We start from the raw sequence: 13,907 nt of genomic DNA, 5'->3' as shown, positions 1-13,907 counted from the left end.
TTAATTGAAAGCTCAATTATTATAATGTATTTTCGATGGAATAACTTGTGTTTAATTAAATGTCACATCAGCCAATGACATTCATTTTGGTCCAAATAAAGCACTAAAAAATCAATTAAAAAGTTGTGCATAGCCATCATAGCATTTCCTGAAGCTTAATAATTAGTTCTGACAACATGATACAAGCAGGCTAACAAGCAGAAAACAAGGCCATGGTCCTTCTCTCTTTACTTTCCTATTTACCTACTTTAGCATTTAACCAAAGTCCATTTATTTCTACCAAGGGCATTAATTGACACACCACATTCCTGACTGAAATTTAAAGCATGTAGATTTGTTGCAGCCGCTTCACAATAAAGTTATTCAGTTAAAGTCAGTCAGTATGTACCTGAAAAACCTGAAGGGTTTCATGTCATTAGCGTAGAGTTAGAAAACACAGATCGATTCAGAAAAGAGAAGCGGACCAAGAGACAAAATATGTCTTGTTACTTTTTAAATATGAGGTATCCATCTACAAACATGAAGAAGCAGAACAAGGATACATCATTTGATTGTGAAATAACATATTTTATAATCACTGATTTTTATGAATTCTAAATTGGTTTATTTGTATGCTTTTTGTTATGCTGTAAAAGACTAAATTGAAGACAATTAGTTTTCTAATATACAGTAGAGTCCTTCAAGACAACATGCACAGAGACACACACTTTGATCACAATAATGTGTTCCCAGAATATCCTCCTAATACACAAGCACAGATAAAACAAATAGCAGAACACTCTCATTGTAGGTGTGTTAAACCTGACACACTGTATTTCTAATGTTTACTGTTTTGTGCTATCTATTAGTTAGTTTATTTATTTAAAGCTCAATTATTATAATTTATTTTTGATGGAATAACTTGTGTTGAATTAAATGTTCAAATGTGTGCAGATGTTAACAAAACAAAAGTTAACCTGATGGCATTAAAACAATGTCCAAATTAAATACACAAATAATCATTGCATGATTTCTCTCTTCACTGTAATTTGGGATTTCTTTCTAAATTTCAATATTTTTTTCATAGATTCTTTGATTTCTTGCGTCTGCAAAACATAAATGATTGGGTTCAGCATTGGAGGAAAGACAGAGGTCAGAGACAGGTTTAGGATCCTGGCATTCGGAGATATTTTTGAATCCATGGTAAATGTGACTAATATTGGAATGAAATAAATAATCACCAACGAAAGATGAGCTGTGCAGGTTTTAAAGGCTTTCACTCTTTCATGAACTGTGGCAACTTTAGACAATGCATAGCCGATACACGAATAACTAAACAGAATAAATGTGAGTGGAAGCCAAAGAATTACAACTATTAAAAACCAACTAAAGTCATCAGTAGGTTTATAGTCATTGCAGGCCAGTCGATACATCTGGCCGTGGTCACAGAAATAGCTGTTAATAACCACAGACTTACAAAAGGAAAGTCTCGTTAGAAGGCCCACTGCAATAAGAATAACAGTAATAACAAAGACCCAGAAACAGGCAATCAAAGACAGCATGAACCTGTGGGTCACCTTCACTTGGTAGTGCAGTGGGTAGATGATAGCTATCAGTCTGTCATACGAGAGTGCAACTAGATTAAGAACCTGCATTGAAAGACTCGTGTAGCAGAAAAAAAGAAATGCCAAGCAGTCAGCGTAGGGGATGTACTGATGGTTAAACAGAAAGATATCAAGAACCTTTGGCACCAAAGCAGAGCTACCGCACAGGTCCACAAATGCTAAATTAAAAACTACAATATATTTTGGAGTTCTCAGCCTATGGTCCAAGTATATTATGGCCATCACAGCAGTGTTTCCCAACACTGAAACAATGTAAACAAAAAAGAGGAATACATAGTAATAATTGATATTGGGTATGCCAATAAATCCACTTATTATGAAATATTCAGGACGCACAAAAGTGATGTTTTTTCCAAGAGCTGAGTTGAAGAAGTCCATTATGAAAAACCTCTCAAACCTACGCTGTGGGAAGCACAGTCTTTAATGCAGAGAACAGAACTGTGCGTCAGCACTGTGTTCTGTTGGACAGAGGTGAGCTCTTCCCTCTCGCTCTCTTTCCGACGATGAAGCTCTGATGAGCGTTAGCTAGTTTGCAATCCCTAACATTGTTTATGTCAAATGGAAGGTCTGTTCCCTTGAGTCTCTTGTACGCAAGCACCAGAAAAAAATACATCTTTAGTCCAATGAACTTCTTGCACTTAGGAAGTACTGACAGGAATATCCAATGCAGCTATCTAGTCGAAGCCTACGGAGCAGGAGTGTTAAACTCAATGTACTAAGCGACACACTGAGAAAATAAAATCACATCAAGAGCCAGACATAAACAGTTCATTTAAAAGCCGTTTTTATTTTATTTTTATTTAAAAATGTCAACATATTTGATAATATTGTTAATGACACATCAGCCTTTGACATTTGCCCTGGTCCAAATAAAGCACTAAAAATCAATTAAAAAGTTGTGCATAGCCATCATAGCATTTCCTGAAGCTTAATAATTAGTTCTGACAACATGATACAAGCAGGCTAACAAGCAGCAAACAAGGCCATGGTCCTTCTCTCTTTTTGTATGTCTTTATTAGGATCACCATTAGCACTAGCATGAGCATTGGCTATTCTTTCTGGGGTCCTCACACACACAAAACATACATAAACATACATACAACAAAATTAAAACAAAACTGCTCATAATTTCATGCAATTTACAATACTGTATGAAGTGAAAACTAAAATGGTCATCCAATTATCGCCATCCTAAGGCCAAACAAAAATAAATACAAATAAGTGTACATAATAATATATGCATACATAGCCACAGACACTGTTCAAATGTACTTTATAATACTTAAATCATTTTTTAGCAACCTTTTGCAATGTACTTGAGAATGTTCCTGAATGATGTGGACCGGTAAAGAGTTCCAGCTGACCATGGCTCTGTACTGTTTTCTGTCCCTTATTTGATTTAGATTTGGGTTATACAAACCTTCCTTCTATTGTATGTCGTGTTTGATAGTTATGTTGAGCATATTGCGCTATAAACCTTTGTGATAATATATGTGGTGAGTGAGTCACTGTAATATTTCTGACAAAATGTAACAAAATATAAGTTGACCTCTGTCTGACAGTTAACCATTTCAGTGTCTCCAGCATTTCAGTGACTCTGGTTCGGTATGAGCACTGCAGTGCACATCGTGCTGCCTTATTTTGTGTTACTTGTAGTTTGTTTAAATCTTTTTCTGCAGCACTAGACCATACAACCAAACAATAATCAAGCTGCGACAGAACCAAAGCATCCAAAACTTGTCTACTGACATCCATTGGCAAATATTTTACAATTATGTTTACAAGTGACACACCCCGTCCCATTTTACATACAACATTATCAATTTGTTTAGACCAAGATCATTTATGATCCAGGGTTATACCTAGCAATGTTGTCTCCTTGACCTGTTCAATTTGAATATGGTTTAAATGTAGTTGCAATTTTGGTTCACCTTTTAACTGATGATTTGATCCTATTAATAAAGATTTAGTTTTTCCCGCATTAAGTACCAACTTATTATTTATGACCCACTCTGATATCAGTAGTAGGTCTTTATTATAGTTTCTTTATATATTCACAAGTTTCCTTTTTTTTATCCACACAAACCACTCGTCATATCGGTCTAAACTACATCCATCCTTGATGATAACTTTACTCAGGATAAATATTTGGGCACATTTGGGTTGTTCATCTTACAAAATGTTTAAATTCAAGAAATCCCGTTCCAGATTCTACATGTGTTGCAGCTGCTTAACAATGAAGTTATTCAGTTAAAGTCAGTCAGTATGTACCTGAAAAACCTGAAGGGTTTCATGTCATTAGCGTAGAGTTAGAAAACACAGATCGATTCAGAAAAGAGAACCAAGAGACAAAATATGTCTTGTTACTTTTTAAATATGAGGTATCCATCTACAAACATGAAGAAGCAGAACAAGGATACATCATTTGATTGTGAAATAACATATTTTATAGTCACTGATTTTAATGAATTCTAAATTGGTTTATTTGTATGCTTTTTATTATGCTGTAAAAGACTCAATTGAAGACAATTAGTTTTCTAATATACAGTAGAGTCCTTCAAGACAACATGCACAGAGACACACACTTTGATCACAATAATGTGTTCCCAGAATATCCTCCTAATACACAAGCACAGATAAAACAAATAGCAGAACACTCTCATTGTAGGTGTGTTAAACCTGACACACTGTATTTCTAATGTTTACTGTTTTGTGCTATCTATTAGTTAGTTTATTTATTTAAAGCTCAATTATTATAATTTATTTTTGATGGAATAACTTGTGTTGAATTAAATGTTCAAATGTGTGCAGATGTTAACAAAACAAAAGTTAACCTGATGGCATTAAAACAATGTCCAAATTAAATACACAAATAATCATTGCATGATTTCTCTCTTCACTGTAATTTGGGATTTCTTTCTAAATTTCAATATTTTTTTCATAGATTCTTTGATTTCTTGCGTCTGCAAAACATAAATGATTGGGTTCAGCATTGGAGGAAAGACAGAGGTCAGAGACAGGTTTAGGATCCTGGCGTTCGGAGATATTTTTGAAGTCATAGTAAATGTGACTAATATGGGGACGAAATAGATTACCACCAACGAAAGATGAGCTGTGCAGGTTTTAAAGGCCTTCACTCTTTCATGAACTGTGGCAACTTTAGACAATGCATAGCCAATACACGAATAACTAAACAGAATAAATGTGAGTGGAAGCCAAAGAATTACAACTATTAAAAACAGAGTAATGACATCGTTAGGTTTCTTGTCATTGCAAGCCAGTCGATATATCTGGCCGTGGTCACAGAAATAGCTGTTAATAACCACAGACTTACAAAAGGAAAGTCTCGTTAGAAGGCCCACTGCAATAAGAATAACAGTAATAACAAAGACCCAGAAACAGGCAATCAAAGACAGCATGAACCTGTGGGTCACCTTCACTTGGTAGTGCAGTGGGTAGATGATAGCTATCAGTCTGTCATACGAGAGTGCAACTAGATTAAGAACCTGCATTGAAAGACTCGTGTAGCAGAAAAAAAGAAATGCCAAGCAGTCAGCGTAGGGGATGTACTGATGGTTAAACAGAAAGATATCAAGAACCTTTGGCACCAAAGCAGAGCTACCGCACAGGTCCACAAATGCTAAATTAAAAACTACAATATATTTTGGAGTTCTCAGCCTATGGTCCAAGTATATTATGGCCATCACAGCAGTGTTTCCCAACACTGAAACAATGTAAACAAAAAAGAGGAATACATAGTAATAATTGATATTGGGTATGCCAATAAATCCACTTATTATGAAAAATTCAGGACGCACAAAAGTGATGTTTTTTCCAAGAGCTGAGTTGAAGAAGTCCATTATGAAAAACCTCTCAAACCTACGCTGTGGGAAGCACAGTCTTTAATGCAGAGAACAGAACTGTGCGTCAGCACTGTGTTCGGTTGGACAGAGGTGAGCTCTTCCCTCTGCTCTCTTTCCGACGATGAAGCTCTGATGAGCGTTAGCTAGTTTGCAATCCCTAACATTGTTTATGTCAAATGGAAGGTCTGTTCCCTTGAGTCTCTTGTACGCAAGCACCAGAGAAAAATACATCTTTAGTCCAATGAACTTCTTGCACTTAGGAAGTACTGACAGGAATATCCAATGCAGCTATCTAGTCGAAGCCTACGGAGCAGGAGTGTTAAACTCAATGTACTAAGGGACACACTGAGAAAATAAAATCACATCAAGAGCCAGACATAAACAGTTCATTTAAAAGCCGTTTTTATTTTATTTTTATTTAAAAATGTCAACATATTTGATAATATTGTTAATGACACATCAGCCTTTGACATTTGCCCTGGTCCAAATAAAGCACTAAAAAATCAATTAAAAAGTTGTGCATAGCCATCATAGCATTTCCTGAAGCTTAATAATTAGTTCTGACAACATGATACAAGCAGGCTAACAAGCAGCAAACAAGGCCATGGTCCTTCTCTCTTTTTGTATGTCTTTATTAGGATCACCATTAGCACTAGCATGAGCATTGGCTATTCTTTCTGGGGTCCTCACACACACAAAACATACATAAACATACATACAACAAAATTAAAACAAAACAAAACTGCTCATAATTTCATGCAATTTACAATACTGTATGAAGTGAAAACTAAAATGGTCATCCAATTATCGCCATCCTATGGCCAAACAAAAATAAATACAAATAAGTGTACATAATAATATATGCATACATAGCCACAGACACTGTTCAAATGTACTTTATAATACTTAAATCATTTTTTAGCAACCTTTTGCAATGTACTTGAGAATGTTCCTGAATGATGTGGACCGGTAAAGAGTTCCAGCTGACCATGGCTCTGTACTGTTTTCTGTCCCTTATTTGATTTAGATTTGGGTTATACAAACCTTCCTTCTATTGTATGTCGTGTTTGATAGTTATGTTGAGCATATTGCGCTATAAACCTTTGTGATAATATATGTGGTGAGTGAGTCACTGTAATATTTCTGCCAAAATGTAACAAAATATAAGTTGACCTCTGTCTGACAGTTAACCATTTCAGTGTCTCCAGCATTTCAGTGACTCTGGTTCTGTATGAGCACTGCAGCGCACATCGTGCTGCCTTATTTTGTGTTACTTGTAGTTTGTTTAAATCTTTTTCTGCAGCACTAGACCATACAACCAAACAATAATCAAGCTGCGACAGAACCAAAGCATCCAAAACTTGTCTACTGACATCCATTGGCAAATATTTTACAATTATGTTTACAAGTGACACACCCCTTCCCATTATACATACAACATTATCAATTTGTTTAGACCAAGATCATTTATGATCCAGGGTTATACCTAGCAATGTTGTCTCCTTGACCTATTCCATTTGAATATGGTTTAAATGTAGTTGCAATTTTGGTTCACCTTTTAACTGATGATTTGATCCTATTAATAAAGATTTTGTTTTTCCCGCATTAAGTACCAACTTATTATTTATGACCCACTCTGATATCAGTAGTAGGTCTTTATTATAGTTTCTTTATATATTCACAAGTTTCCTTTTTTTTATCCACACAAACCACTCGTCATATCGGTCTAAACTACATCCATCCTTGATGATAACTTTACTCAGGATAAATATTTGGGCACATTTGGGTTGTTCATCTTACAAAATGTTTAAATTCAAGAAATCCCGTTCCAGATTCTAATTTTTTTGCAGCTGCTTAACAATAAAGTGCTTCAGGTAAAGTCAGTCAGTATGTACCTGAAAAACCTGAAGGGTTTCATGTCATTAGCGTAGAGTTAGAAAACACAGATCGATTCAGAAAAGAGAACCAAGAGACAAAATATGTCTTGTTACTTTTTAAATATGAGGTATCCATCTACAAACATGAAGAAGCAGAACAAGGATACATCATTTGATTGTGAAATAACATATTTTATAGTCACTGATTTTTATGAATTCTAAATTGGTTTATTTGTATGCTTTTTATTATGCTGTAAAAGACTAAATTGAAGACACAATTAGTTTTCTAATATACAGTAGAGTCCTTCAAGACAACATGCACAGAGACACACACTTTGATCACAATAATGTGTTCCCAGAATATCCTCCTAATACACAAGCACAGATAAAACAAATAGCAGAACACTCTCATTGTAGGTGTGTTAAACCTGACACACTGTATTTCTAATGTTTACTGTTTTGTGCTATCTATTAGTTAGTTTATTTATTTAAAGCTCAATTATTATAATTTATTTTTGATGGAATAACTTGTGTTGAATTAAATGTTCAAATGTGTGCAGATGTTAACAAAACAAAAGTTAACCTGATGGCATTAAAACAATGTCCAAATTAAATACACAAATAATCATTGCATGATTTCTCTCTTCACTGTAATTTGGGATTTCTTTCTAAATTTCAATATTTTTTTCATAGATTCTTTGATTTCTTGCGTCTGCAAAACATAAATGATTGGGTTCAGCATTGGAGGAAAGACAGAGGTCAGAGACAGGTTTAGGATCCTGGCATTCGGAGATATTTTTGAAGTCATAGTAAATGTGACTAATATTGGAATGAAATAAATAATCACTAGCGAAAGATGAGCTGTGCAGGTTTTAAAGGCCTTCACTCTTTCATGAACTGTGGCAACTTTAGACAATGCATAGCCGATACACGAATAACTAAACAGAATAAATGTGAGTGGAAGCCAAAGAATTACAACTATTAAAAACCAACTAAAGTCATCAGTAGGTTTATAGTCATTGCAAGCCAGTCGATATATCTGGCCGTGGTCACAGAAATAGCTGTTAATAACCACAGACTTACAAAAGGAAAGTCTCGTTAGAAGGCCCACTGCAATAAGTACAACAGTAATAACAAAGACCCAGAAACAGGCAATCAAAGACAGCATGAACCTGTGGGTCACCTTCACTTGGTAGTGCAGTGGGTAGATGATAGCTATCAGTCTGTCATACGAGAGTGCAACTAGATTAAGAACCTGCATTGAAAGACTCGTGTAGCAGAAAAAAAGAAATGCCAAGCAGTCAGCGTAGGGGATGTACTGATGGTTAAACAGAAAGATATCAAGAACCTTTGGCACCAAAGCAGAGCTACCGCACAGGTCCACAAATGCTAAATTAAAAACTACAATATATTTTGGAGTTCTCAGCCTATGGTCCAAGTATATTATGGCCATCACAGCAGTGTTTCCCAACACTGAAACAATGTAAACAAAAAAGAGGAATACATAGTAATAATTGATATTGGGTATGCCAATAAATCCACTTATTATGAAAAATTCAGGACGCACAAAGTGATGTTTTTTCCAAGAGCTGAGTTGAAGAAGTCCATTATGAAAAACCTCTCAAACCTACGCTGTGGGAAGCACAGTCTTTAATGCAGAGAACAGAACTGTGCGTCAGCACTGTGTTCGGTTGGACAGAGGTGAGCTCTTCCCTCTGCTCTCTTTCCGACGATGAAGCTCTGATGAGCGTTAGCTAGTTTGCAATCCCTAACATTGTTTATGTCAAATGGAAGGTCTGTTCCCTTGAGTCTCTTGTACGCAAGCACCAGAGAAAAATACATCTTTAGTCCAATGAACTTCTTGCACTTAGGAAGTACTGACAGGAATATCCAATGCAGCTATCTACAGTAGTCGAAGCCTACGGAGCAGGAGTGTTAAACTCAATGTACTAAGGGACACACTGAGAAAATAAAATCACATCAAGAGCCAGACATAAACAGTTCATTTAAAAGCCGTTTTTATTTTATTTTTATTTAAAAATGTCAACATATTTAATAATATTGTTAATGACACATCAGCCTTTGACATTTGCCCTGGTCCAAATAAAGCACTAAAAAATCAATTAAAAAGTTGTGCATAGCCATCATAGCATTTCCTGAAGCTTAATAATTAGTTCTGACAACATGATACAAGCAGGCTAACAAGCAGCAAACAAGGCCATGGTCCTTCTCTCTTGACTTTCCCTTTTACCTACTCTGACTTTAGCATTTAACCAAAGCCCATTGATTCCTACCAAGTTAAAAAAAACTTAACATGGATAAGTAATAGGTGAATTTTTGGGGAGTTATTCTCTTCCATGTATTCATTTGGTCCCCAATCTAGAACTCATTCTACGGACACGCCACATTCACAACTGAAATTGAAAGCATTATAGTTTCTTTATATATTCATAAGTTTCCTTTTCTTTTTTTTATCCACACAAACCACTCGTCATATCGGTCTAAACTACATCCATCCTTGATGATAACTTTACTCAGGATAAATATTTGGGCACATTTGGGTTGTTCATCTTAAAAAATGTTTAAATTCAAGAAATCCCGTTCCAGATTCTACATTTTTTGCAGCTGCTTAACAATAAAGTGCTTCAGGTAAAGTCAGTATGTATGTACCTGAAAAACCTGAAGGGTTTCATGTCATTAGCGTAGAGTTAGAAAACACAGATCGATTCAGAAAAGAGAACCAAGAGACAAAATATGTCTTGTTACTTTTTAAATATGAGGTATCCATCTACAAACATGAAGAAGCAGAACAAGGATACATCATTTGATTGTGAAATAACATATTTTATAGTCACTGATTTTAATGAATTCTAAATTGGTTTATTTGTATGCTTTTTATTATGCTGTAAAAGACTAAATTGAAGACACAATTAGTTTTCTAATATACAGTAGAGTCCTTCAAGACAACATGCACAGAGACACACACTTTGATCACAATAATGTGTTCCCAGAATATCCTCCTAATACACAAGCACAGATAAAACAAATAGCAGAACACTCTCATTGTAGGTGTGTTAAACCTGACACACTGTATTTCTAATGTTTACTGTTTTGTGCTATCTATTAGTTAGTTTATTTATTTAAAGCTCAATTATTATAATTTATTTTTGATGGAATAACTTGTGTTGAATTAAATGTTCAAATGTGTGCAGATGTTAACAAAACAAAAGTTAACCTGATGGCATTAAAACAATGTCCAAATTAAATACACAAATAATCATTGCATGATTTCTCTCTTCACTGTAATTTGGGATTTCTTTCTAAATTTCAATATTTTTTTCATAGATTCTTTGATTTCTTGCGTCTGCAAAACATAAATGATTGGGTTCAGCATTGGAGGAAAGACAGAGGTCAGAGACAGGTTTAGGATCCTGGCATTCGGAGATATTTTTGAAGTCATAGTAAATGTGACTAATATTGGAATGAAATAAATAATCACTAGCGAAAGATGAGCTGTGCAGGTTTTAAAGGCCTTCACTCTTTCATGAACTGTGGCAACTTTAGACAATGCATAGCCGATACACGAATAACTAAACAGAATAAATGTGAGTGGAAGCCAAAGAATTACAACTATTAAAAACAGAGTAATGACATCGTTAGGTTTCTTGTCATTGCAAGCCAGTCGATATATCTGGCCGTGGTCACAGAAATAGCTGTTAATAACCACAGACTTACAAAAGGAAAGTCTCGTTAGAAGGCCCACTGCAATAAGTACAACAGTAATAACAAAGACCCAGAAACAGGCAATCAAAGACAGCATGAACCTGTGGGTCACCTTCACTTGGTAGTGCAGTGGGTAGATGATAGCTATCAGTCTGTCATACGAGAGTGCAACTAGATTAAGAACCTGCATTGAAAGACTCGTGTAGCAGAAAAAAAGAAATGCCAAGCAGTCAGCGTAGGGGATGTACTGATGGTTAAACAGAAAGATATCAAGAACCTTTGGCACCAAAGCAGAGCTACCACACAGGTCCACAAATGCTAAATTAAAAACTACAATATATTTTGGAGTTCTCAGCCTATGGTCCAAGTATATTATGGCCATCACAGCAGTGTTTCCCAACACTGAAACAATGTAAACAAAAAAGAGGAATACATAGTAATAATTGATATTGGGTATGCCAATAAATCCACTTATTATGAAAAATTCAGGACGCACAAAAGTGATGTTTTTTCCAAGAGCTGAGTTGAAGAAGTCCATTATGAAAAACCTCTCAAACCTACGCTGTGGGAAGCACAGTCTTTAATGCAGAGAACAGAACTGTGCGTCAGCACTGTGTTCTGTTGGACAGAGGTGAGCTCTTCCCTCTCGCTCTCTTTCCGACGATGAAGCTCTGATGAGCGTTAGCTAGTTTGCAATCCCTAACATTGTTTATGTCAAATGGAAGGTCTGTTCCCTTGAGTCTCTTGTACGCAAGCACCAGAGAAAAATACATCTTTAGTCCAATGAACTTCTTGCACTTAGGAAGTACTGACAGGAATATCCAATGCAGCTATCTAGTCAAGCATGAGTGTCAAATTCTATTTTACTAAGGGGCACACTGGTAAAGAAAATCACATCAAGAGCCAGACATTAACAGTTCATTTACAAGCACATTTTTTTTATAAACTAAAAAAGTCAAAACTTTTAAACATATTTTATTATATTGTTTATGTACTATTAGCCTTTGACATTCGTCCAAATAAAGCACAAAAAAAGTCAATTAAAAAGTTCAGCAGAGCTATCATAGCATTTCCTGAAGCTTAATAATTAGTTCTGCCAACATGATACAAGCAGGCTAACAAGCAGCAAACAAAGCCATGGTCCTTCTCTCTTGACTTTCCCATTTACTTACTTTGACATTTAACCAAAGCCCATTCATTCTTACCAAGGGCATTACTTGTTAAAAAAAATTAACATGGTTAAGTAACACGTGAATTTTTGGGCAGTTAGTCTCTGCCATGTATTTATTTGGTCCCCAATCTAGAACTCATTCTACCGACACACCACATTCCCAACAAAAATTGAAAGCACTATAGTTTCTTTATATAGTTTATTTTTTTAATCTACACAAACCACTTTTCATATTACCATGAATCTATTTCATATAATGACTGTTATTTAAAAATGTTTGGGAGCTACCGGGAGACTCGTCTAATTGAGGTAGTGAGTATGCACATGTATAGCAATATATGTGCAGTTAAATGTTGGGTTATGTATGTGATGGTGTGTGTGGTTGAAATTGTGTTACATGTATGTTTTAGTTCTCAATTTGAAAGGAAGTTAAAATCAGATAACATTTCATTTGCCATCTTAATGTCAAATAAGTTACCAAGTAAAGGGTTTAAATTGGCTTTAAATATTATCATGTGGTATTCAGTTGTTAGCTATATCTGAAACTCACTTAGATGACACCTTTAATGACGCTGCAGTGGATATTCATGGATATAGTATATTTAGAAAGGACAGGAATGCATATGGAGGTGGGGTGGCAGTATACATTCAAAAGCAAATACCAGCTAAAGTGAGATATGATTTGATGTCTGCTGATATTGAAGTACTTTGGTTGCAAATTAATTTACCAAACTTGAAACCTGTGTTGGTAGGATGTTGTTACAGACCTCCAAATGCAAACCTAATTTATTGAGACAACGTATTTGACATTTTAGATAAAGTTTGTGATCTTGACAGAGATTTATTTTATCGGATATTCAAACATTAACTGGAATATGCTGCACTGTGCCCTTAAAGACAAGCTGCAGACAAATATACAGTATGTGTATGTGTATGTGTGTGTATATATATATATATAATATATATATTACATTACATTACATTACATTACATTGCATTTAGCTGACGCTTTTATCCAAAGCGACTTTCAATAAGTACATTCGACCAGGAAGACACAACCTTGAAGAAAACAGAATCATATAAGTACATCAGGTTTCATAGAGCCAAACATTTCAAGTGCTACTCCACTGGCTTTAGGTAAGCCAGTCCTTTATTAGTATAAAAGTGCTTCGTTAGTAGTTCTAACGCTCGAAGTGGAGTCGAAAGAGATGAGTTTTCAGTTTGCGCCGGAAGATGTGCAAGCTATCTGCCGTCCTGATGTCAATGGGGAGCTCATTCCACCATCTTGGAGCCAGGACAGCAAACCCACGTGTTTTCGCCGATGGGAACTTGGGTCCCCCTCCCAGCGAGGGCGCAACGAGTCGTTTGGCTGATGCAGAGCGTAGTGCACGCGCTGGGGTGTACGGTTTAACCATGTCCTGGATGTAGGAAGGGCCAGATCCATTCGCAGCATGGTAAGCAAGTACCAGTGTCTTGAAGTGGATTCTAGCAGTTACCGGAAGCCAGTGAAGGGAGCGGAGGAGCGGAGTGGTGTGGGAGAATTTAGGAAGGTTGAAGACCAGACGAGCCGCTGCATTCTGGATGAGCTGCAGAGGTCGGATGGCACATGCAGGTAGACCAGCCAGGAGGGAGTTGCAGTAGTCTAGGCGTGAGATGACGAGAGCCTGGA

The 13,907-nt window shown here is 35.9% G+C and overlaps 3 protein-coding genes and 1 pseudogene across 3 annotated transcripts; all 4 read right to left on the bottom strand.

Annotated features, from left to right (window-relative positions):
- Positions 1-733: 733 nt before the first annotated feature.
- LOC117534442 (olfactory receptor 1-like) lies at positions 734-1,982 on the bottom strand. Its single transcript, XM_034198639.1, has one exon. The coding sequence runs from the start codon at positions 1,980-1,982 to the stop codon at positions 999-1,001; it is 984 nt and encodes a 327-aa protein (XP_034054530.1). The 3' UTR covers positions 734-998.
- Positions 1,983-4,215: 2,233 nt separating this feature from the next.
- Positions 4,216-5,471, bottom strand: LOC117534438 (olfactory receptor 1-like). Its single transcript, XM_034198635.1, has one exon. It carries the CDS (start codon positions 5,462-5,464, stop codon positions 4,481-4,483), a length of 984 nt encoding a protein of 327 aa, XP_034054526.1. The 5' UTR covers positions 5,465-5,471; the 3' UTR covers positions 4,216-4,480.
- A 1,913-nt stretch (positions 5,472-7,384) lies between these two features.
- On the bottom strand, positions 7,385-8,952 carry LOC117534440 (annotated as a pseudogene).
- A 1,252-nt stretch (positions 8,953-10,204) lies between these two features.
- Positions 10,205-11,834, bottom strand: LOC117534430 (olfactory receptor 1-like). Its single transcript, XM_034198624.1, has one exon. The coding sequence runs from the start codon at positions 11,603-11,605 to the stop codon at positions 10,622-10,624; it is 984 nt and encodes a 327-aa protein (XP_034054515.1). The 5' UTR covers positions 11,606-11,834; the 3' UTR covers positions 10,205-10,621.
- Positions 11,835-13,907: the final 2,073 nt, after the last annotated feature.

Source organism: Gymnodraco acuticeps, unplaced genomic scaffold (genome assembly GCF_902827175.1).
Source record: "Gymnodraco acuticeps unplaced genomic scaffold, fGymAcu1.1, whole genome shotgun sequence".
NCBI classification, from domain to species: domain Eukaryota; kingdom Metazoa; phylum Chordata; class Actinopteri; order Perciformes; family Bathydraconidae; genus Gymnodraco; species Gymnodraco acuticeps.
Note: the sequence above shows the minus strand (reverse complement) of the source record. Positions and strands in the feature narration are given on the sequence as shown.

Excerpts from the sequence above, each read along its gene's own strand:
- LOC117534438 (XM_034198635.1), bottom strand. The coding sequence starts at position 5,464 with ATGGACTTCTTCAACTCAGCTCTTGGAAAAAACATCACTTTTGTGCGT.
- LOC117534442 (XM_034198639.1), bottom strand. The coding sequence starts at position 1,982 with ATGGACTTCTTCAACTCAGCTCTTGGAAAAAACATCACTTTTGTGCGT.
- LOC117534430 (XM_034198624.1), bottom strand. The coding sequence starts at position 11,605 with ATGGACTTCTTCAACTCAGCTCTTGGAAAAAACATCACTTTTGTGCGT.